Here is a 22,324-nt window from a genome sequence, read left to right as displayed (position 1 = left end):
CTTTTTATTAAAATGTGTGCCAATATGCAGTTTCAGAGGCTAGCATCACTTTCTTCTCCCTGCTTTGACTCTAATTTGACCTAGTATCAGTGGTGGGATTCAGCCAGTTCGCACCACTTTGGGAGAACTGGTTGTTAACTTTCTGAGCAGTTTGGCAAACTGGTTGTTGGAAGAAATCATTAGGGCAGAGAACCAGTTATTAAATTATTTGAATCCCACCACTGCCTAGTATATAGAGTTACACCTTAGCACTCGACTGCTTCTTGTCCTGGTAGTCGTCTTTCTCCCAGGGAATGACATGCAAGGAAGAACTTGTTGATGTTGGCTGCTTTGTGACTCACTATTTCTTCCAACTGTAATAATGGGTCAAATGAATAAGTCACAGATTTTTCTCGTGATTTACCCCATTGGTTTTAGTATTTGGCAAATCTTCTGGAATGGATTACCAACAAGGACCGAGGTACCACTGCAGTATATTTTGGAAGATTGAATACACTATATCAGCGATGGCGAACCTTTTTTGGCTCCTGTGCCACAAGTGGGGGGAGCGCAGGGGGGGCGTGTGCAGGCGTGCCGCACCCATAATGCAATGTGTGACCCCCCCAGTGCGCATGCACGCACAACAGGTGCGACCCCCCTATTTTTACATGCCTTTTTCATCCTCCCCAGGCTCCAGAGGCTTTATAGGGGCCTGGGGAAGGCGAAAAGAGCCTCTCCCGCCTCCCCCCCCCAGAGGCCCTCCGGAGGCTGAGGGACCGTCCGGAGGCTTCCCTGAAGCCTTCGGTCCGCTTAAAACGACCCTCCAAGCAAACCGGAAGTGACTTCCGGTTTGCTCGGAGGGTCAATTTAAGCATTCCGAAGGCTTCAGGGACCGTCCGGAGGCTACCCTGACACCTATGGAGCGTTTCAGAGGGTCCCTGAAGCCTCCGGAAGGCCTCCAGGAGGGCGGGGAGGCTCTTTTCGTCCTCCCCAGGCTCCTATAAAGCCTCTGGAGCCTGGGGAGGGCAAAAAAATGGCTTTTAAAAACGGTGAACTCAGCTGGTCAGCATGCGCATGCGCACTGGCCAGCTGACAGAGCAGCGCCTCGCGTGCCCTGACAAATGGCTTCGCGTGCCACCTATGGCACACGTGCCATAGGTTCGCCATCACTGCACTATATAGAAACCTTCTCTTTCCTAAATTTCAACTTTTACAAAATGCCATTGTATTTACCCTGACAGTTCCCTTAAACCTGTTGAGTTCATGGGTTTTGTAATTTCAAATTTGGAGAAGGACATTAGCTCATGTCTTTGTTATGATGCCATTTAGAACAGGGGTGTCAAACTCAATTTCTGTAAGCAAGCTTTGCTGTTTGCTTTTGGCTGCCATTGAAACGGGGAGGGGGGGGAGATAATATGGTATTTGGGAGGGGAAGCTTCAGCACAGGAGTGAATGAAGAAGGGAGTGATTTTCTCACCATCTACTGCGCATGCTGCAGATAGTGGAATTGCCGCCAAGGCCAACCGTCCGGCATACCAATCTGATGATGGGTTTTGAAGTTGCAGCCCACATGACACCTGTGGGGTGTGCGGATTGGACTGGGGATTAGGGTTACTAGGGAGAGGGAGTGGGGTCACATATTGATATCTATGATTAGGTGGGCTTTTGCCTCAGATCTTGCTTTGCTAGCTGCTTTCTACTCATAACCAGTAAAAGTACTCTTAATTCTGAAAAATGGAGTTGAGTGGTTTCTTTCTTGGTTACTGATGGAGGCTGCCCTGACAATTCCATTGAGGGCTGCATCAGGGTTGTGTTTGACCTCTGAGGGCCGGGGTGGAGGTGGCTGGGATGGGCGTGGCCAGCTTGACATCATAGGTGCTCTGCCAGCGAAAACGGGCTCCCGAGCTCTGTTATTGGGTGCCACAGCCTCCTGCAACAGTCTGCAAATGAAAACGGAGCTGGGGAAGGCCGCACACGACCCTGAGCTCCATTTTCACTGGCATAAGCACTGCAGGCCGGTCCTGCACTGTTTCCAGGGTGGCCCCGCAGGCCAGATCTAAGTACCATGCGGGCCGGATCCAGGATCCGGCCCTTGAGTTTGAGGCCTCTGATTTAGAATGTAATCAATAATTTATTGTACTGTATGAATGTCCTGAAGAAGAGTAAAATGTCCAGTCTAAGTGATACTGCATATCAACCTACTTTGTCATATAAATGTAAATGGTGCTGCTGAACCACAGTCAAATTAATTGGGCAAGATCTTCCAATGCATATTTGTTTGAATGTTGAATCTTACAGGGATTGTGCACAAAATTTAAAAAAAATACATTTTGTTTCAAACCCAGCATAAGCCATTGTATCTTCAAATGACTGCAGTTTGATAAAAAGCAACAAATTGTGTTAGTTCTAGGATTCAACGGAGCGGGGGGTATATAAAAAATGTGTGATTGAAACCCCACCTCCTTTTTAGGTATGGTGGTGCTGGGGAATCCTGAAGTGTCTTTTACAGAATGAATAGATTCCAACACAATATACTCCACTGTCTGTTTGTCCCCAAATCTTGCCAATTCTTTCCTCTCCCTGCCTCTTTATCGGGAAAAGATCCCTTTATCCCCATCTAGGAGAAACAATCCTGGGAACACGCGGGCATGGACAACATGAAACCAGCTGTTCCATGTCCACAGCAAATTTTGTATGGAACGTTTTGCACATTCCTACAGCTTAAATGCAAGGCAACCTAGTTGCTGTGCCAAAGGGAATTCGCAATCATTTATAAATAGATTTTTATTTTAGAAGTGTGAACAGATACATATATAAAATCGCATTTGTATATTTTTATATCCAAGCATACTTGGACTTCACATACCTGTTTTCACAAAGGCAGCCAATGCTGCAAGCAAATACACATATCCAGTCCAGTAGTGGGATTTAAATTTTTTTACTACCTGTTCTGAGCCGTGGCTTTGTGGGCACGGAAGGGGAAGGATACTGCAAAATCCCTATTCCCTCCCCACTCTCAAAATTTCCACTACCACTTCTCCAGAACCTGTCAGAACTGGCTGAATACCACCTCTGATCCAGTCATAAAGACAGAAAGATTTCCTTAAGCTGCCACTTTGGAATAGATTATTGTCATGAAAAATATGGCTTAAAATGTTAAAAGTAACTTGATTAGGTCTGTGAATCTGGAGACTGACCTCTACATCTTGGTACAGGTTTTGATAACTATCTTTAAAGCGCTCCATGGCTTAGGACCTAGTTACTTGTGGGATCGTATTCTGCCCCATACATCCCTGCGACCAATTCGCTCGCACAGAGAGGGGCTCCTCCAGGTGCCGTCCGCTAGACAATGTCGTGGGGCGGCGCCTAGGAGTAGAGCCTTCTCTGTGGCGGGCCCAGCCCTGTGGAATGACCTCCCTCCGGATATTAGGAATACCTCTGACCTCCGCTCCTTCCGTATTAAGCTGAAGACCCACCTATTTCAAGCAGCTGGCCTGGCTCAACTCTGATCTAACCATATCGCTCCTGACGGGTTTTTAACTGGGTATTTTAATTATATTTAATTTCTAGGGGTTTTAAATACTGTATTTTAATTGTTTTATCAATCGACCTCCTCCTTGTGTATGTTTCAGTGTATGTCTTTGTTATATGTTTGTTTTGTTTACATATTTATTTCGTATGTTTCGTTGTACGCCGCCCCGAGTCCTTCGGGAGAGGGTGCGGCTAAGAAATAAATTTATATTATTATTATTATTATTATTATTATTATTATTATTATTATTATTATTATTATTATTATTATTATTATTATTATTATTATTATTATTATTAATTATTAATTATTGACTTAGTTATAAGCCGAGCAGAGGGAAATGAAATATTCTGAAGGGAGAGAAAGAGACAGAAGATAAACACAGTTGCAACAGCTAATTAAGCATTTGATGTGCAGCAGATGTTCTGTACAGAACTAAAATCCTAAAAGCAATGGTATTTCAGGCGTTTTTATTATGTAGCTTGAATGCAGCTTTAATTGCCTATGTAAAGCAGGGGCTGTAACTTCCAAATTTATAATATGGATAGTTCATTCCAATTTTAAATGCCTATGAAATACTGTAACCACTGCACAATAAAAAATTTAAGTGTCAGACCTTTAGAAAGATTTTATTCCCTAACGAGGATGATCTTGAAAACCTTCTTGTTTTCCTACCTTCCTTCCTTCTGGATGTTATATAGGACTTCAATCTGTTCAGGTTTTGGTACAATGGCAAGAATGACTCATGAGCTAAAGTTGTCCATGCTTTGAGTTTGTCCTATTTTTCTTAATGGAACTCACTCTGTTTAATCACTCCGTTCAATTGTCACATTAAAAAAATAATTCAGTGAAAACATATTTCTTTATAAAGAAATAAAGATATTTTTCAATAATGTATGTGATTGGTTGCATTGAAATTTTTCAACATATGGAAATTAATAGTGTTTAATACTGTGTACTATTTTTACAATCCTTATTGCTAAATATATTCTAATTCAATGTCATGCATTTGTTAAAAACCTGTGTTGCTCATGTTGATGTATACTAGTGCTTTCATTTTATTGTTTTGCTGGATTTCCTCTCCTAAATTTAATATAGTACATAATATAGTACTATGAATCTTCCATAGTAAACTGAATGTATTATACATTGTTTCACATTATAAGTCTGCATGGATACTAGATACACCAGTAGATAAACCAATTGAAAGACGTAATTATTTTTGCATGATTCTTTATCCATATTAGTTATTTATAGCTATTCCTTTAGCACAGAACACATTTGGAATATAATAAACATATACAATACTTTGTACAGAATTGGTCAGCTGCTTTGGTGAGGAAAATGAAACAGCAAGTTCAAGAAAGATTTATTGTTGTCCACCTGTTCAGTTCCCATCTATTTTTTCCTCTCTTGAAGCAATATGCGGAGCATCATTACAGAGCTCGTTGCCTAAGGATGGTAGATATCTTAAGTTCTCAAGTAACTCCAGCATATATTTAGACTATTAGAATCTGAAAGTCAGCTGCTTTTCAAGCCCTGTTGCATATACCTATAAGAATCAATCAAACTTTCTGGCTAAGAATTCTAGGAGGGGTACACAATGAAAACAAGAAACTCAACTTTATGCAGTACATAAACACACACTTCCCATAACTGCCTATATTCCTGAACTTAGAGCAGAAACCTCATTAAAATTTCAGTAGTGTACTGTGGCAATGGAGGAAAAAAAAACTCTTGCGTTCTTCATGCCATTTTCCTCTAAATGTTGATCAACAGGTAGTTCCCAACTTACAACAATTCATTTAGTTACCGTCAATGGCATTGGAAAAAGTGACTTATGTACTGCAGGCTACTTCTGCGGACTGCCATCTGCCAGCAGGCAGTTCGAATTTCACCAGGTTCAAGGTTGACTCAGCCTTCCATCCTTCCGAGGTGGGTAAAATGAGGACCCAGATTGTTGGGGACAATATGATGGCTCTCTGAGCCGCTTAGGGATGTAAAGCACTATGAAGTGGTATATAAGTCCAAGTGTTATTGCTATTTTTCACAATTTGCATTTGGATGCTTGGCACCTGACTCACATTTATGGTTGCAGTGTCCCAGAATCATGTAATCCCCTTTTGCAAACTTCTAACAAGGAAAGTCAATGGGGAAACCAGATTCACTTAACAACCATGTTACTCATTTAACAACTGCAGTGATTCACTTAACAAATCTGGCAAAACAAGTCAAAATGGGGTAAAAACTCACTTAACAAATTTCTCATTTAACAGCATAAATTTTGGACTCAATTGGGGTCATTACCTTTAATTTTGTTTTGTTGTTTGTTACATTGGACACTACTTTGAGAAAAGAAAACCTGTGTTGTAAGTAAATAGGATGCTAGAAACCATATTTTAACATTATAAAGAAGGTGGTAACAGCAAAATCTAAACATGATTTTATACATTTCTGGTTTGGTCGGATCACATTAAAATTGTTATTCCAAAAGTTAAATAAAACCCATCCTTTGTTTGATTACCACCAAACAATATTTCATACAGGTTGAACTGACTAATCTCAAACAGTGTGTTAAAAGGAGCGACCAGAAAAAAATAATAAATGTAATCACAGGCTGTGAGTTTTTCTAACATGCTCAAGAAGTACAAGTAGTCCTTGACTTACAACCACAACTGAGCTCACAATTTCCATTGCTAAGTGAAACATTTGTTAAGTTAATTTTGCCCCATTTTATGACTTTTCTTGCCACAGTTGTTAAGTGAATCATTGTAGTTGTTTAGTAACATGGTTCTTAAGTGAATTATTTTACCACAGATAAGAAACGCCTGGAGTATTCAAATTATACAGCTAAAAAGCTTGGCAAGCTAAAAGGAAATCTGCACAATGTTATCCTTTAAGAATTGGTGATATGTAGGTCTATATTATTAAAAATGTCACTCAATTGATTTAAATAAATATTTATAATAGCCTGCAAAATAGATTTCCCTTTAGGTATCAAGTGAGACTGCTTATTCAGGTACATTGTACATCACATGGTGAAGATAATCAATTGAAGATTATTTCTACTAATATGCTGGAACTTCTTGGAGGCTTCTGCTGAGCCAGATGCTCTATTTTTTTAGAACCTCTTCTGTAGGTGTGGCCTGCTTTGTGGGAGTGGCTTGCCGGCCATGTGACCGGGTAGGAGTGGCTTGCCAGCCATGTGACTGAGTGGGAGTGGCTTGGCAGTCATGTGACCAACTTGTAAAATGTGGTGAAACTCACGTAACAACACCCTTGCTTAGCAACTAAAATGTTGGCTCAGAAACTCTGGCATTTGAAGTACGCAAGTCTTAAAGCTGTCAAGTTACAAGACCCTTTCACCCCTAACGCTTTAGAAAAAAAAAAACCCAGGGATGTTCAAACTTGACAGCTTTAAGACTTTATGGTTTAGCTAGGATTCTTAGAGGTGGGCGGGGCAATTGGTGTGCCAGCCAATCAGTGAGCGGCGGGCAGGGCAAGTGTACAGACGGGCTGGGGGGGTGGGAGCTGGAACCGGTTCTAAATGGCACGGTAGATTTGTGAAACCTCTTCTATAGAAGAGGTTAGAACTGGCAGGAACCCACCCCTGGCTTATACCATTGATTCAGTGCATTTACTCACTTCTTAAATTCATTTCCCACAATACTTGCCTTAATGGCTGCTAATACTTATTTTCACAGTCTTAGCACACTAGCATTAGACTGATAATCTGTTCTTGCATAAATGGTTATTAGTTTCACTTTATTGGGTATTTCCATGTGTTCATGGTGTAGTTTTGCTTGAGTGCACAATAAAGAGGCATGAGCCATTGTATGTCAGATTTGATTGTATTTTGTAATATCTTATATCTGGAATGGAGATGGTGGAAGATAAGCCACATCTTAGACAGACCCTTATGTAAGTTTGCCTAGAGTCTAGACATTTGTTATATACTCATCATAATGTTCAAAGACCAAAGTTCATGCTAGGACATAACAGACAAAAGCTATGTGTGTGCGCACATAATGCCTTCAAGACTAGTGCTGACTTCTGGTGACTGCTTGGACAAGTCCCTGCAGTCTTCTTGGCAAGATTTCTGAAGTAGTTTGAGACAGAGGCCAAATTCATTCAGCTGACTTTGTGCCTAAGGCAAGACTAGAACTCACAGTTTCTAGTTTGATACCTTAACCACCACATCAAGATGGCTCTCACAAAAGCAATCCTTAATAAATAAATATAAGCGGCAGTACTGTACTATAATTAATAATTACTTGGTTATGAAGCCCAGTAAGCAATTGATTAATTTGACTTCTAGTTAATAACTTAAGTGATTTGGACAGATTACAGTGTTAATTAAAAACTTCAGTAGGTTTCTGAAAACAGAACAGTTAATAAAATGTGATGAAAATAAAACATGGAAAATTCACTATTCCTGAATAAAATGGAAGTTACAAGGAATGCTATAATTACAAAAAGAAAGGTGAGTAAATGGTATTTTAAGGGATTGATTTGTTTGTTTATTTTTGAACGGCATGATGGCCTAGAGGTGGAGCTCTGCCCTCACAATCAGGAAGGAGGCTGTGGGTTCGATCCTAGGCAACGGCGTCAGCATCAAGAAGGCCACACAGCCAGTAAACACTAAAGCTCCATTCAGTCACCCTGACTCTGTCCCAATGCAAGGGATGACACTGCAGTGTTTCTCAACCTTGGTAACTTTTAAGTCCTGTGGACTTCAACTCCCAGAATTCCCCAGCCAGTATTCTGGGAGTTGAAGTCCACAGGACTTAAAGTTGCCAAGGTTGAGAAACACTGGATTACAGGATTGTTTTAAAAAAAACCTTTTTTTTGAAGAAGGAATATTAACATCAAAAAGATGTTCGTGGTAGAATGCTAGATGCTAATCTCTTTCTATTCCTATGAGGTTCGTCCTATAAATAAAACGTCTTTTTTGTTATAAAATCAGTTCAACTAATTACTGTGGAATTTCCACCCTCAATGTTCCTATACATTACATCTAGAGTGCTTCAACCTCTAGCATAATTATGGGCTCCCACAATAAAATGTAGCTGTAAAGAGGGTTTCCTAAATAAAAAAAGAAAGGATGAGCTTCCTGAACAGTTAAAGGAAGTGTGGTAGAGAAGAAAAATTTAGGAATGGAGTCTGCAAAGTTTCAGGTAGTAGAGAAGTTGGAAGGTCTAGAATTCTCATTTTGGTGGTTCAAGATGAAAATGTTCCTAAAATATCAAGTAATTTTATTTGTACTACACAAGGAGAGACACTTGGGACCATGGCTGGAACAAAGAGCTTGGGGTATTGGAAGCAACACTAATAGAATAATCATTGCTCTGGATAGATGTATACATACACAAAACACTTGAACTCTCAAGAAGTATGTTATCTTCATTTTATTCCACATGTTTAAACTTATGAACCTTTAGGAATAAACAAAGAAGCAAGATATGTAGAAGATAACTTACTTTCAATGAATCTTTCATTTGCTTCTTTTTATAATGCTTACATTCCTTCTAACAGCTATCACTTACTTATGTGTTGTAATATGCACCATACATTGTGTTAGATGTACCTAATATGCAGCTAATGCTCCATAATTTTAATAAAATACCTTCAACTATGTATGATTTTTAAGTTTTTTTATCTAAACTAAAACATATACATAGTTAATGTATTCAGATTTTTATATATGAACAAAAATGTACTTCAGGTTGTGCAAGAAAAGTTAATTAACCTTAAGAGATTTCACTTTCCTCAGATGTATAACTTGCAATTTCAACTTGGCCATTAGAAGATTTGCCTCCCTCCCTCATATTTGTGAACCACTCATCTGCCCCTAAGAGGGTCAAAATACAGATAGTCCTTGACTTACAACCATTGTCTAATGATCATTCAAAGTTATAGTGGCACTGAAAAAAGTGACTTATGATCAATTCTCACATTATGACTGCTGAAGCATTGCCACAGTCACATGATCAAACTTCGGGTACAACAAACATGGCAAAACGTTCTTAAAATGGGGCATGACTCAATTAACAATTGCCTTGCTTAACAGCAGAAAAATTGAACTCAACTACGGTCATAAGTCAAGAACTACCTGTAGTCCTAAATTTAACAACATCTATCTAAATTTAAAATATATCTATCATGTAGGCTGGTTTCTTTTTGATTAGATCCATTCAAAGATTCCTTTTATATGTGCAGTCACATCTACAAATGATGCATCATTTTTGTATTAGCTAAATATTAGCTACACCAGTAAAAGAAACTTGTTACATTGATCCAGGGATAAAATTCAGGAGGTTCTGGACAGGTTCTGGAGAACCGGTAGCAGAAATTTTTAGTAGTTCAGAGAACCGGCAAATACGACCTCTGGCTAGCCCCCGAGTGGTGGGAATGGAGATTTTGCAGTATCCTTCCCCTGCCACGCCCACCAAGCCACACCCACAGAACCGGGAGTAAATATTTTTGAATTTCACCACTGTATTGATGCTATGGAGAAACTGGGCCAGTCACTCCTCTCAGCTCTAGGAAGAAGGAAAGGTTAACTGTTTCTGAAAAACCTTACCAAGAAAACTTCAGGGAGGCACTCTTCCTCTCCCAAAGCTGTGGATAGAGTTAAGTTCTATCATGTAAAGTATATCGTTATGATAAACATGCAACTATTTCTGGTAAAATATATAGTATCTTCATTGATACCATCTTCTTTAGATTTTATAATGAAAGTTATTTAATGAGGGCACAATTCTTTGATACTTTGACCATTCTAAGGAAGGTTTCTCTTCCAGAGATGGCTGACTTCACATATTGTTTCCACAGCAATGTTTTGTTGACAGTCTTCATCAGTAGTAAACAAGCAGACTGAAGCTTGGTACAAGCAGACTGAAGCTTGGTACAATTCGTATATTTTGCCTGAGTCATTTCTCAAAGGCTTTGTTGCAGAACAGTTCCCAAATTATCCATCAAGCACAACCTGCAATTTTACCTTGAAGAAATGATTGTTTTTCAAAAGTTTTAATAGGGAGGGTGGGATTATTGAAAAACACGCAGCCCCAGTGGAAGTGAGTTTGCTGCAAGATTTTAGGAAGTCCTTGGTCGTCAGTTTTACTCCACAGATGAGCAACACAAGGCAGTCGATTAAAAATCCTAAAGCTAATCGCCCAAGGGAGGGATATGAAGATGATTTCAGGCGATTTAGGCATGACTGAAACAAATTACTCCTCGGATCTGACCCTCGTTGTACGGGAATCACTTTGGGAAGACGCACAAAGGTTGCCACTTTTGGCCGCCTGTCATACCCCCGCCTTCCACTTCGGCTGGTTTTTTCCGGGCTGCAATCTAGTCGCTTTAGTCCGGGTCAGAGTACGTTGCATAGAAACAGCCGCTGCGACCGACTTAACCGCCAAATTCCCGCTTTGTGCAGCTGAGAACCAGCTAGTAGGTTGGGGAGGGGAGGGAGAATACCAGTGCGCCGTGCAGCTTTCGGCCCTGAAGGAGGCGGCCGAGGGTAGACGACGAGGGACGCTTCCCACCCGCCTTACATTCGGGCTCCCATTGAAACACATTTTATTCATTTTCTCTCCAACCGCCCCTCCTTCTCTCTTTCCTACACCCCCCCTGCCCCCTCCCTCACACGGGTTCGATGTTACCTGCTGAGGATGTGATGTCATGGCCTTATTATCCTAATGTAGGCTGATCTCACGAGCTCCGCAGCCAATGGGGCAGCAGAGCTCTCCCCACCTGCTAGGAAGAGAATTCCATCATTCTTGGAATTCTTCCTTCGCGCGCACCGCAGCGCGCGCCGAGCGGTTCCCCCGAAAGCGGCTGCCAAATCTTGCAAAGGGTCGCATTGTTTTTTTTGGGGGGAAACCAGCCGCGCGACCCTCTGCCCAATCAGCGAGCAAGGCGCTTCCTGGGCTCGAGCCGATCGCGCGACCGAGCTCGGCGACCGGAGAAACGAAGAACGCTTGGAAGCGAGCGCGGCAGGACGCGCGCCGACTTTCTCTCTCTCATTCTCTCTCTCCTCTGTCCTCCCCCCCCCCTCCTGGCCCGGCTCGGCCCGGCTTTGCAGGGGGGAGCGCGACTGAGAAGCGCGGAGTTCTTGCAAACTGGTGAGCGAGGAGACTGCAATGGGGGCTGGAGTTTGCACGGCCCCTCGTCGTACCCGCGGCCGCGGCGGAAGTGCGGTGCGGCGGCTTGGCTTATGGAGGGCTGATGGATTAATAGTGCGGCACAGGGAAGATGCTCGTAGGCGCTTGGCGGACCCCGGGGAAGCTGGGCGGGGAGGGGCGTCGGAGCTTTCCCCTGACCGCCTTGAAGCGGGCCCTTGTGTTCTGGAGAGGGAGAGGTGGGGGAATGGTTGATCTCAGACCTGCCGCCTGTTCCAAGCCGTGCTTGGAGCTGTGTGTTGACTTCTGTAATAGATAAAGCGTTCTAAACGAATGAAAAAAGGAACATTAATTCCCGGCTGCAAGTGGAGAAAATCGCGGGTTAGACTTTACGCGCCTGTAGTCTGGAAAAATGAAATCCCGGAGAACACCGGGGGGGGGGGGGAAGACTTGCAATGAACATGTCGTTAGTTCTTCGTATTACTCCTCCCCCCCCTCCTTTCCTTGTTTGTTTTCCTGGTGCTAATTTATCCTGACTTTCGAATATGCTAATTTGGTAGGTCGTCGTCGTGTTAATATTTATCATGCATGAAAAGCTTGAGTCTTAGCTTTGAAATGGATCGCTTTAACTGGCCTTTGCGAGGGCGCTTTTTTTCCTGAAAGGAGAGTTTTCTCGGGGGCGCTGCCCATTCTTTTTCGGGCTTTCTCTTGCGAAATGCCTAACCGCCCACGATTGCACTCCCCCCCCCCTCCCTTGCACCCTTTACGTGCTGAACGCACTCAGAATGTAAGCAAATGTTACACTGGACGCGGTCTGGAAAGAAACAAAGCCACTTAAAGTTATGTGCGTGCACTCCGGTGCTGCTTTTGCCACGGATATCCACTTCTTGGGTTTGAACTTGAGGCTGTCTAGCAAGAGCTAGCGAGGATGGCAATTGATACTGGTATGCAGACTTCTTTGATGGACAAGTTTGGCTGGATTTGCTTAAGTTTTGTGGGAGGTATTTGTTTTGTCCACCTTGATGCTAACAGTTGCAGGCTCTCGCTATTATCTCTGCCGTGTCCTGCTGGTGCTGACAGGATGACACATCTCTTGTAGCCTTGTTGGGACTTGTCAGTGTGGCTTCTGCTCTTTTCTTGAGCCCTTTTGATTTTTTAGACAGCTGCCTTCTGCTGAGTGCTTTACACCTAAAGAGAGTCATTCAAGAGGCTTTGGGAAATTCCCATTTCCCAAATGGGTTTTGCTGTCTTCATGCAAAGGAGCATCTCCTAGCTTTTGAAATGTTCTTTTATTGATTGAGATTTCATATGATTTGGTATGTTAGCCCAGTCTGGCTGTAGGTAGAGAATCCCCCTTTCCACAACAGCTGGAATGTAATGATTTACATTTTGCATGTGTTCAACTTGAGAGGTGGCATCAGTGTTTGAAAAATAGGTTCAGAGGCAATGAGGGTTACAATGAAGACACACTAGTGTTTTTATTGAACAGTTAAATGCCAAGAGGAAGAGACATTTCTTTTGCTGCTTGTTTATTTTTACTTTCCTATGCACAGTGATTTTGGTACACTCACCATGGGGTGATTGGATAAATAATGAAATACTATCCCTTAAGGAAGGAAAGTTGAATTAATCACTTTCTATTTAACCGTCTCCGTATTTATTTTCTAAAGCAATCTTTTGCCTGAAATCATAATTTTGTAAACTTTTGGTCAGTTTTGGCTAAAACTGAAAAGTTATATGGTCCATTTTGTTGACTTAAAGCAGAATTTTTTGCAGTCCACCTTTATTAATACTGTATATTAGCTTATATGCAATTTATAATTGGTATAATCAAAGTGTAGGTAAATTAATAGTTTGTCCTTTGGTTTCTGAACTTTCAGAGCAAATCCCTAACCTGGATAAGGACCCTGGTAGGGTTGGTGGTTTATTCCTCCTCTCATGAATTCACATTTATAGTTGAAATTAACAACATATTTCTTGCCTATATAAATTCCATTTGTAGTTGTTTTGTATATATGGGGCAAACTGTACTTAGGACTGCAGTGGGACATACAATGGTAACTCCTGCCTCCCATTCTAGAGTTCTATACCAGAATGTGTCCTATAAACTCATGGCAAACAAAATGATTAATATTTGCATAGTTTCTCTTTAAGTTATATAATGTACTGATGCTTTCTGCACTTAGGTTTATTGAACTGCACTTAGATTTATTCTCTTCCCTTTGTTGAAACTATGGAAATGTTTGGAATATGACATATAGGTGCAAACTACCGCCTTTAGTAATATTCTTTTTGTTTATTTCTGGTTTTTTCTAAAGGTCTCAAGGTGGCAGAATCGGAAGCCCAGTTTCCAAATATCTCAATATTTCAACACTTCCTGTACTGCTACAGAATGAGAAAGGGTTACTGGATAGTGTTAGGATGAGAATTTGGATGTGGTCAGTTATAATAAGATCCAGCAGCCAATATACCGTACATCTGCTATTGGGGAAAAAATGATGCAGTGTACTTTACATAAAATTCAGTTTGAAAAATGAATGAGAGGTATTGATGCATGCCTTTGAAAACAGAACATACTGGTACACTTTTTGTCTGAAATGTTTAAGCTGCTGTGTCAGGAGGAAGCAGAAGGGCCTTTTTGAAGGCTGTCTTCCAGCCCTCCTTAGCTTAGTGCTCGAAATTTCTAAACTGCATGGTTAAGGATGGCTACTGGAGAAGACAGTTTTAACTTGCAATACTCTCATCTTAAACTGCATATAATGTCCATGTGGAACATGATCTCAGTTACATGAAAATCCTTGATTTCCACCTTGACCTGGATCAATACTTCTGCAAGTCTAAGATAGAGATGAAATTAGGACTAGGTTACAGTAGGTTAATGTTATTTTTGAACCTACGTTTAATGGTATTTTTGGAGCCTGTCCTTAAAAGTCCAAGTGTTCATGATCCAAATTAAAGATGTGACTTAAATTATGAGTGAATCAGTCAGTCCATCTTCTGTTGACCATATTGTAAGAATTGAGATGGAAATAGTAGAACTAATAAAACTATTAATGTGAAGTAAAATCTCATTACATTGTATATATAAATTTGCCTAAGTAAAACATTTCTTGGTTATGTTCAATTTATTTAATCTTAGTTGTAATTTTGACTTTTGTGAAAACAGAGAAGAGTCCCAAAGGTCCAGGCAACTGGATTTTTCTTTCTTCTGGTTTTTCTTTGAAGATGTTTCGCTTCTCATCCAAGAAGCTTCTTCAGCTCTGATTTAGACAGGAGGCTTTTTGAAATTTGGGAACATATTTAAAATTATTCGGAATCAGCATCAAATCTCTAGGGATCTGAGACTTTTTTGAGAACATTGTCATGGATAGTTAACTAATGGTTAACTTGAATATTGTGTGTAATAATGAATATTTGATTTATAGGGCGTCTAGTACTTCTAGAATTCAGTTGTTACCCAAGCAACAAATTTGTGATTGTTTTGGTTTGGTTGTTTAGTATAATTAAATTATTTATTAAATAGGGGATGACAGTCTCAGCAGAACCTTTTTTCTAGCAATTTTAGTGAGGAGACAAAATTGTTGCAATTTAGATGCAGTTACTGCTATAATTCAGTAATCAAAAATGGTTCTTCTGAGAATGAAATTAACACGATAAAGCAAACCAATGTTTTAAATTGGATAACTGAAACCTGTGGGTTTATTTTACAAGCTTTACTGGGAAAGAGGGCATTTATAAACTTTGTTCTTGGGATTATTTTTTTATTGTTTGGATTGATTCTATTCACAAAATGATACATTGGAGATTCATTTCTGATTGCTCCACTCCCACCTGTAGTTTTTCTTGAGAGAAAAGTATTTGTTCATTTATGTAAAAATCTCACATGATTGATTATGGGCCATGAAGTTGTTTTTGACTCCTAGTGAACATGTAGATGAATGTGTCTTAGCCTTATGCAGCCACCCATCTTGTGCTTCATAACTCTGGATGGCTTGCAGACAAGGCAATAAATATTGGATCTCAATATCTCCTGTACCTGGGGGGGATGGGGGGCTGTCTGAAAAAGCACCTGCTCCTATTGATCGCTGATGACTTAATGAAATAGACATTTGTCATCTTCGATTGTCTGAGAAAATAATACAATATTTATTTCTTATTCAGGATCCAGTCAGGAATGGAGACTCCATTGGATGTGTTGTCAAGAGCAGCGTCACTTGTGCATGCGGATGATGAAAAACGTAAGTTAGGAACTATGTTTGTATTCTGAGCTGAGATGCACTAAACCCTCTAGAAACTGTGTTGAGCTACATGTATGTAGATTTTTTAAAAAATATTAAATGTATTTTTAAGTGTTTGTACCTTGGAATGCATTGTTGACTGACCTAAATAAGTCAGTCAATCAATATGGTTTTAAAAGCTGAGTTAAATGAAGTAAAATTTCTGAGTGAAATGGAAATTAAAATCTTGGTTGGTGTTTGACTGTTTAGTTTGATACTTTTTTTCCTAAGATAATGTAGGATGTTTTCTCCATAGAGTGTAAGTGAATGTAGTTTCATACCATTTCTTTAAATTAATGGCAAGATCCTAATCTGATAATTGGTACATTCAATATATACCCTGAAGCATGTTCTCTATACATAAAGATATTTGAGTTCTGGAAATAGGGAAGGGCGGTATGACTCCTCATTTCAATCAGATCAATTTACTAGCTGTCATTTAATTCCTATCCTGAAGTCTTTGTTCTTTAGATTCCAACAATAGCCATTGCATCTAGAATAAAAACCTAAAAGAAGAGTACAAGGATTTTTTTTAGCCTGTTTTAGTGAAAAACCATACTTTATTTTTTTATACATATGAAAGTCATGCAGAACTATTGCAAAAAGGAATAGGGAAAAGATATTAGTGTATAGGGCAGTAACATCTGGCTAGTAGATTATGAATAATTGATTAGAGGCCTGCTGGGAAAGACAGCATATAAATGAGTCTATAGAGTAACTGCTTTGTTTTCTAAGAAGCCATACAGCTGTAATAAAAAAAGAGTAATAGTGAATTGGTATTGTTGAGGATATACAGGGAATATACAAGTGAAACTCGAAAAATTAGAATATCGTGCAAAAGTTCATTTATTTCAGTAATGCAACTTAAAAGGTGAAACTAATATATGAGATAAGACTCATTACATGCAAAGCAAGATAGTTCAAGCCATGATTTGTCATAATTGTGATGATTATGGCGTACAGCTCATGAAAACCCCAAATCCACCCTCTCAGAAAATTAGAATATTACATGCAATCAATAAAACAAGGATTGTACATAGAACAATATCGGACCTCTGAAAAGTATAAGCATGCATATGTACTCAGTACTTGGTTTGGGCCCTTTTTGCAGCAATTACTGCCTCAATGCGGCAAGGCATGGAAGCTATCAGCCTGTGGCACTGCTGAGGTGTTATGAAAGACCAGGATGTTTCAATAGCGGCCTTCAGCTCTTCTGCCTTGTTCTGTCTCATGTCTCTCATCTTTCTCTTGGCAATGCACCATAGATTCTCTATGGGGTTCAGGTCAGGCGAGTTTGCTGGCCAATCAAGCACAGTAATCCCACGGTCATTGAACCAGGTTTTGGTGCTTTTGGCAGTGTGGGCAGCTGGAAAATGAAGTCAGCATCCCCATAAATCTCATCTGCGGAAGGAAGCACGAAGTGTTCCAAAATCTCCTGGTAGACTGCTGCGTTAACCCTGGACTTAATGACGCATAGTGGTCCAAAGTCCTGTTGCTCAGTGGTCCAAAGACCTATTTGCTGATGAGAGCAACTTTTGCATCTCATTTGAAAACCAAGGACCCAGAGTATGGAGGAAGAATGGAGAGGCCTATCAAGCACAGTAATCCCACAGTCATTGAACCAGGTTTTAGTGCTTTTGGCAAAAGTTGCTCTCATCATAAAAGAGGACTTTGGACCACTGAGCAACAGGACTTTGGACCACTGTGCTTCATTAAGACCAGGGTCAACGCAGCAGTCTACCAGGAGATTTTGAAGCACTTCATGCTTCCTTCTGTAGACGAGCTTTATGAGGATGCTGACTTCATTTTCCAGCTGCCCACACTGCCAAAAGCACCAAAACCTGGTTCAGTGACTGTGGGATTACTGTGCTTGATTGGCCAGCAAACTCAAACCCTCCCTCACTCTCATTATAATCTTCCTTCCTTCCTTCCTTCCTTCCTTCCTTCCTTCCTTCCTTCCTTCCTTCCTTCCTTCCTTCCTTCCCTCTTTATTCTACTTGCTTCTTCCTTTTCTTCTTTCCCTATTTTTCCTTCCTTGCTCTCTTCCCATTTTTCCTTCTTTTTCTTTGTCCCTCCTCTTTCCCTTTCTCCTTTCTTGTCCCTTTTTGCATGCTCAAATGTAAAAGGGGAAACATTTTTCCTTTTGTTTTTAGTTTGTTTTGCTATCTCTCTGCCAGCAAAAATGGAGCTTGGGGGAGCTGCATATGCCGCCCCCCCAAGCTTAGTTTTCACTGGCAGAGGGCTGTAGGAGGCCGTTGTTGCTGAAAATGGGGCCTGGGGAGCTGCATGCGGCCCTCCCGAGCTCCAGTTTTCCTGGCAGAGGCACTGTGGGCTGATCCTTTGCTGTTTCTATGGCAGCCCCATGGGCCAGATCTAAGCACCTTGCAGGCCAGATCCGGCCCATGGGCCTTGAGTTTGACACCCCTGCTGTTCATCGTTGAAAATCTACAGGGGCATGGCAACCAAGCTGTTAAGAAAGATGCTGGGTACGAAGTGATGTAGTTAGCTTTTGTTATTTGCCCAAGTTTCTGCAAACCTATCACTTCAAAAGCATGTAAATGCAAGTAAATAAATAGCACTTTGATGGGAAGGTAAACAGTGTTCTATGAGCCAACCACATGACTACAGAAGTGTCTTCAGACAACACTGGCGCTTCAGTTATGAATTGGAGATGAGCACTGCCCTCAGAGAGCACTGGCATGAGAAACCTTTCCTTTTTTATTGTTGAGAAACAAAAGCAAGAAAGGAGGAAAGATATATCTTAACAACAGTAGTGACCGTAATAATTAAAATTACATATTTACATCTGGGTTTACTCATTTTCAAAACACCAATGTTTGAAAAACTAATTTATGTAGGGTATTACTCGTGAACTCACTTCTTTGTGCTTTATACAACACTATTAAACAATTAAAAATGAATGTAAATCTGTATTGCACTAAAGCACATCAACCTCTAGGAACATTCTTCAAGTTTGAATTGCAAACATTATGACTGAAGTTATTTAGGCATAAAGGATAAAATTATTTTTCTATTTCACATGGAGTAACTAAGAAATTGCACTTACAGCATTTTATACCATTCCAGTAAATATATTTTATTGTTAACAGTTCCAGTAACATAACACAAAAATGTCTGAAAAGCAGGCATTCTTCTTTATAAAACATTGTGTAGAAATACTAGCTGATTAATTTAGTATAGTTAGAACATAACCCTCTTGAGCATGGGGGGAAAACAGTATCTTTATTGTCAGTTGAACCACTTGCCAAGTTCTTTCAAAACAGAATTGAAAATGGTAAGCCATGTTGATTCCTTTATGAGGAATCATACCCAGTGATTATGCTAATGAGCATCAAACTTAAAAAGCAGCAACAATTAAAAAAACAAGGCTATAAAATAGACAGTTGGTCCATTTTCCAGTCTATTTAACCGTATGACAATGTGACTGTGTTCCTCACAGCCAAATAAAGCCACACTTTTCAATATGCCAACTGCTTCTAGTTTGTGGAAAAAGACTAACAATTGAGAAAGAATTCAGGTTCATCAATTATTTTGGTGAAAGTTCTAGGAAACATTTAATTTTCCAGCTAAAAAGATGAAATTCATGGTAGAGGAACTAAAACTGCTATCTAATTAAATATTTGTATAATAAAACAAATAATAGGGGTGAAAAAATTGGTTACAATAATATTACCAGACAGAAGAAAGGGCCCTAGCATTTCATTGACAGCTCAGAATTATAATGCAGAATTGCAAATCTCAGTTGAACACAGTGTCAATGTAAAGAATTTGAAAACTGAGTACAGGCAAGCATTGTATTAATGGGGGAAGGGTTGTGCTTTTTATATCAATTTTTCATAACTCGTTTAATCAGAACTGGGGCCAACAAACTTTTTTACTCTGTGAAGCTGGTTTGTGTTATTTCTTCAATACAGTCAGAATATTTAAATCTTAATGATTGCCAAATTGGCCTGGGAGTAATATCTTAGAATTGAACTGCTTTACCAGGGATTAGATGCATTCTCCATCTGTATTATGCTTGCCCACTCCCAATCTGCAAATTCTTTACACTGGCAGACAGAGATTGTCCTTAGATAGTGACTGTAGATCATTTTTTAAAAAGCATATTCTTGGGAAATAAGTCAAACCTCCTAAGATGTCACATGAGGTCTCATGACTTTGGGGCTTTGTATGTTGAAAATGTGTATAGGTAGTCCTCGACTTACAACCACAATTGATGCCAAATATTTTGTTACTAAACAAGATAGTTAAGTGAGTTTTGTCCCATATTATGACCTTTCTTCCTACAGTGGTTAAGTAAATCACTACAGTTGTTAAGCGAATCTGATTTCCTCATTGACTGCTTGCCAGAAGGTCTCAGAAGGAGAACACTTGACTCTGGGACACTACAACCGTCATAAATTCATGCCAGCATCCGAATTTTGATCACAAGACCACAGGGATGCTACAATGATCATAACTACGAAAATGGTTATAAATCAATTTTTCCAATAATGTTGTAACTTCAAACGACCACTGAACAAATAGTTGTGTTTATCTTTTTAGAACCCACAATATATGAAACTCTTTATCTATCAAACTAGCCCTATTCTATTAGTGCCGTAATACTTGAACCAAAACCCAGATACTTCTTTGAAATTGAAAACGGAGTTTGGAAGTAACACAGTATATTTAAAATGGATTTTGGAATAAAGAATATTATTTGGATTTTTCTATTCTGTATTTTTATCCTCCCCTCATTTTTAATTGTTGAGAATGATGTTGAACAACTTCATTAACATAGCCTGTAATGGTAAGTTTTTTATTGCACAATATGAAAGTTGTAAAACCAGTTATGGTGGAATTCTGAATAAACTTTACTGTGTTTGACATCTAGTAAAACTGCTGTTCTATATACATCCGCACATAGGATTACTTGCTTTAATATAAAGTAGTAACTCTACTGTAGCGTTCTCATTAGATTTTATGATTTCATAGTTTCATGATTCTTGAAAAAAAGTATGCCTATAAAAATAATTATGCCAGCTCACAGAGACTATGTGTCAATTGAATCATAATTGCTCTAGTTTATTGTTGATTGACAAGTGAAAGAAAACAAACCTTGAACTTCAACAGAAGATGTCTTCATATCTGTTGAAATATCTGCTGATATATAATATGCATTCATTTAATTTAACCATCAGCATGTTATTTATATACGTATCCCAAACAGCATTTGTTAAAGTCACTGGATTAACATTAACAAATATGGCTATCCAATCCTTTTATTTGCTCTTTTCTCTCATTGTTGTGATTTGATCATTAAGTAAATTTGGTTGGTAGGCAAGGTTTGATAACAGGGAGTGCTTTTCTTATCATGATTTAAATTAGACTTAGTTAAGGCACTGCCATCACATCTGATGTAATCATGAAAGGATCATTCTTGTAACAAGAGAACAAAGAAAGAACAATCTAAACTGTCATTACAAAGTTCAAGCCTTAACCAAGATGTAGTTCGGTTAACATTTCTTTAAAACATGGCAATTTTTTTAAAGAGATAATAATGTTGGAATTCTTTCTCTTTTTTAAAAAATGGGTTAAACCAGGTTATCCTCCACTAATAGATAAATACCTAGAAATATGCTTTGGATTGCCACTGTCCAATTTCACTTAATATAAAGGTACAGGTCATTTATAGAATAACAAGCTTCATGACAGTGAGAAAAAATGACTTTCAGATTCTTAAGTAAGTTAAGGGCAGATAATCATTTCATAATACTACTGAGATTTCAAGATAGTGGCTGTATTTGGTTATAACCTGTGTTCAATCTTGTTTATTACAACAGCGTTGTAAGTTAGCTCCAAAGTTATCTTTTTGTTTCAGTTCTCTGTTGGGTTGAGAAGGAATAAATTGACCAAGGAAATTATATATTTCAAAGCACATTTCTTAAAAATCATCTTCCTTGCTACATTGTCAGAAAGTACAAATTAACAAATCAGAGCGTTGTTATCCAACAAAGCATTGTGATAATTATCTTGGCTATTCACAGCCACCATATATAAAGAGTTAGTGGGTGTGAATACTGCACATTTGGAATACTGCATCTCGTTCTGGTTACCACATTAGAGCGTCCTCTTGTTCCCCCTCCCCAACAATAATGCTGTGGGGTGAGTTGGGCTGAGAGAATGTAATCAGCCTGATCCACTCTCTTAGAATGATGCTATCTTGTTTAATAGCCAGCAAGATTCTACAGGAACTCACTAGGAACACTTTGACTTGATTAAGCCTACATCAAATTTAGTAATAATGACAACTCTTTAATTTGTGTATTTATTTATATTTCTTATTTCTAAACCACCCATATTCCTCAGAAAGGGATTCTGGGCAGTGCACATTGTAAACAATGAATAAA

At 39.4% G+C, this 22,324-nt stretch overlaps 1 protein-coding gene across 1 annotated transcript in view; it reads left to right on the top strand.

Annotated features, from left to right (window-relative positions):
* Window positions 1–11,336: 11,336 nt before the first annotated feature.
* VGLL4 (vestigial like family member 4) overlaps window positions 11,337–22,324 on the top strand; it is a 109,685-nt gene continuing 98,697 nt past the window's right edge. The window contains exons 1-2 of the mRNA XM_081934772.1: window positions 11,337–11,637; window positions 15,796–15,872. Coding sequence (XP_081790898.1) covers window positions 15,809–15,872 — 64 coding nt within the window. The 5' untranslated portion in view covers window positions 11,337–11,637; window positions 15,796–15,808. The remainder of the gene's footprint in view (window positions 11,638–15,795; window positions 15,873–22,324) is intronic.

This window comes from Natrix helvetica (assembly GCF_964273705.1).
Source record: "Natrix helvetica genome assembly, chromosome: 1".
Lineage (NCBI taxonomy): Eukaryota > Metazoa > Chordata > Lepidosauria > Squamata > Natricidae > Natrix > Natrix helvetica.
This window is presented reverse-complemented; position numbering and strand designations above follow the sequence as displayed.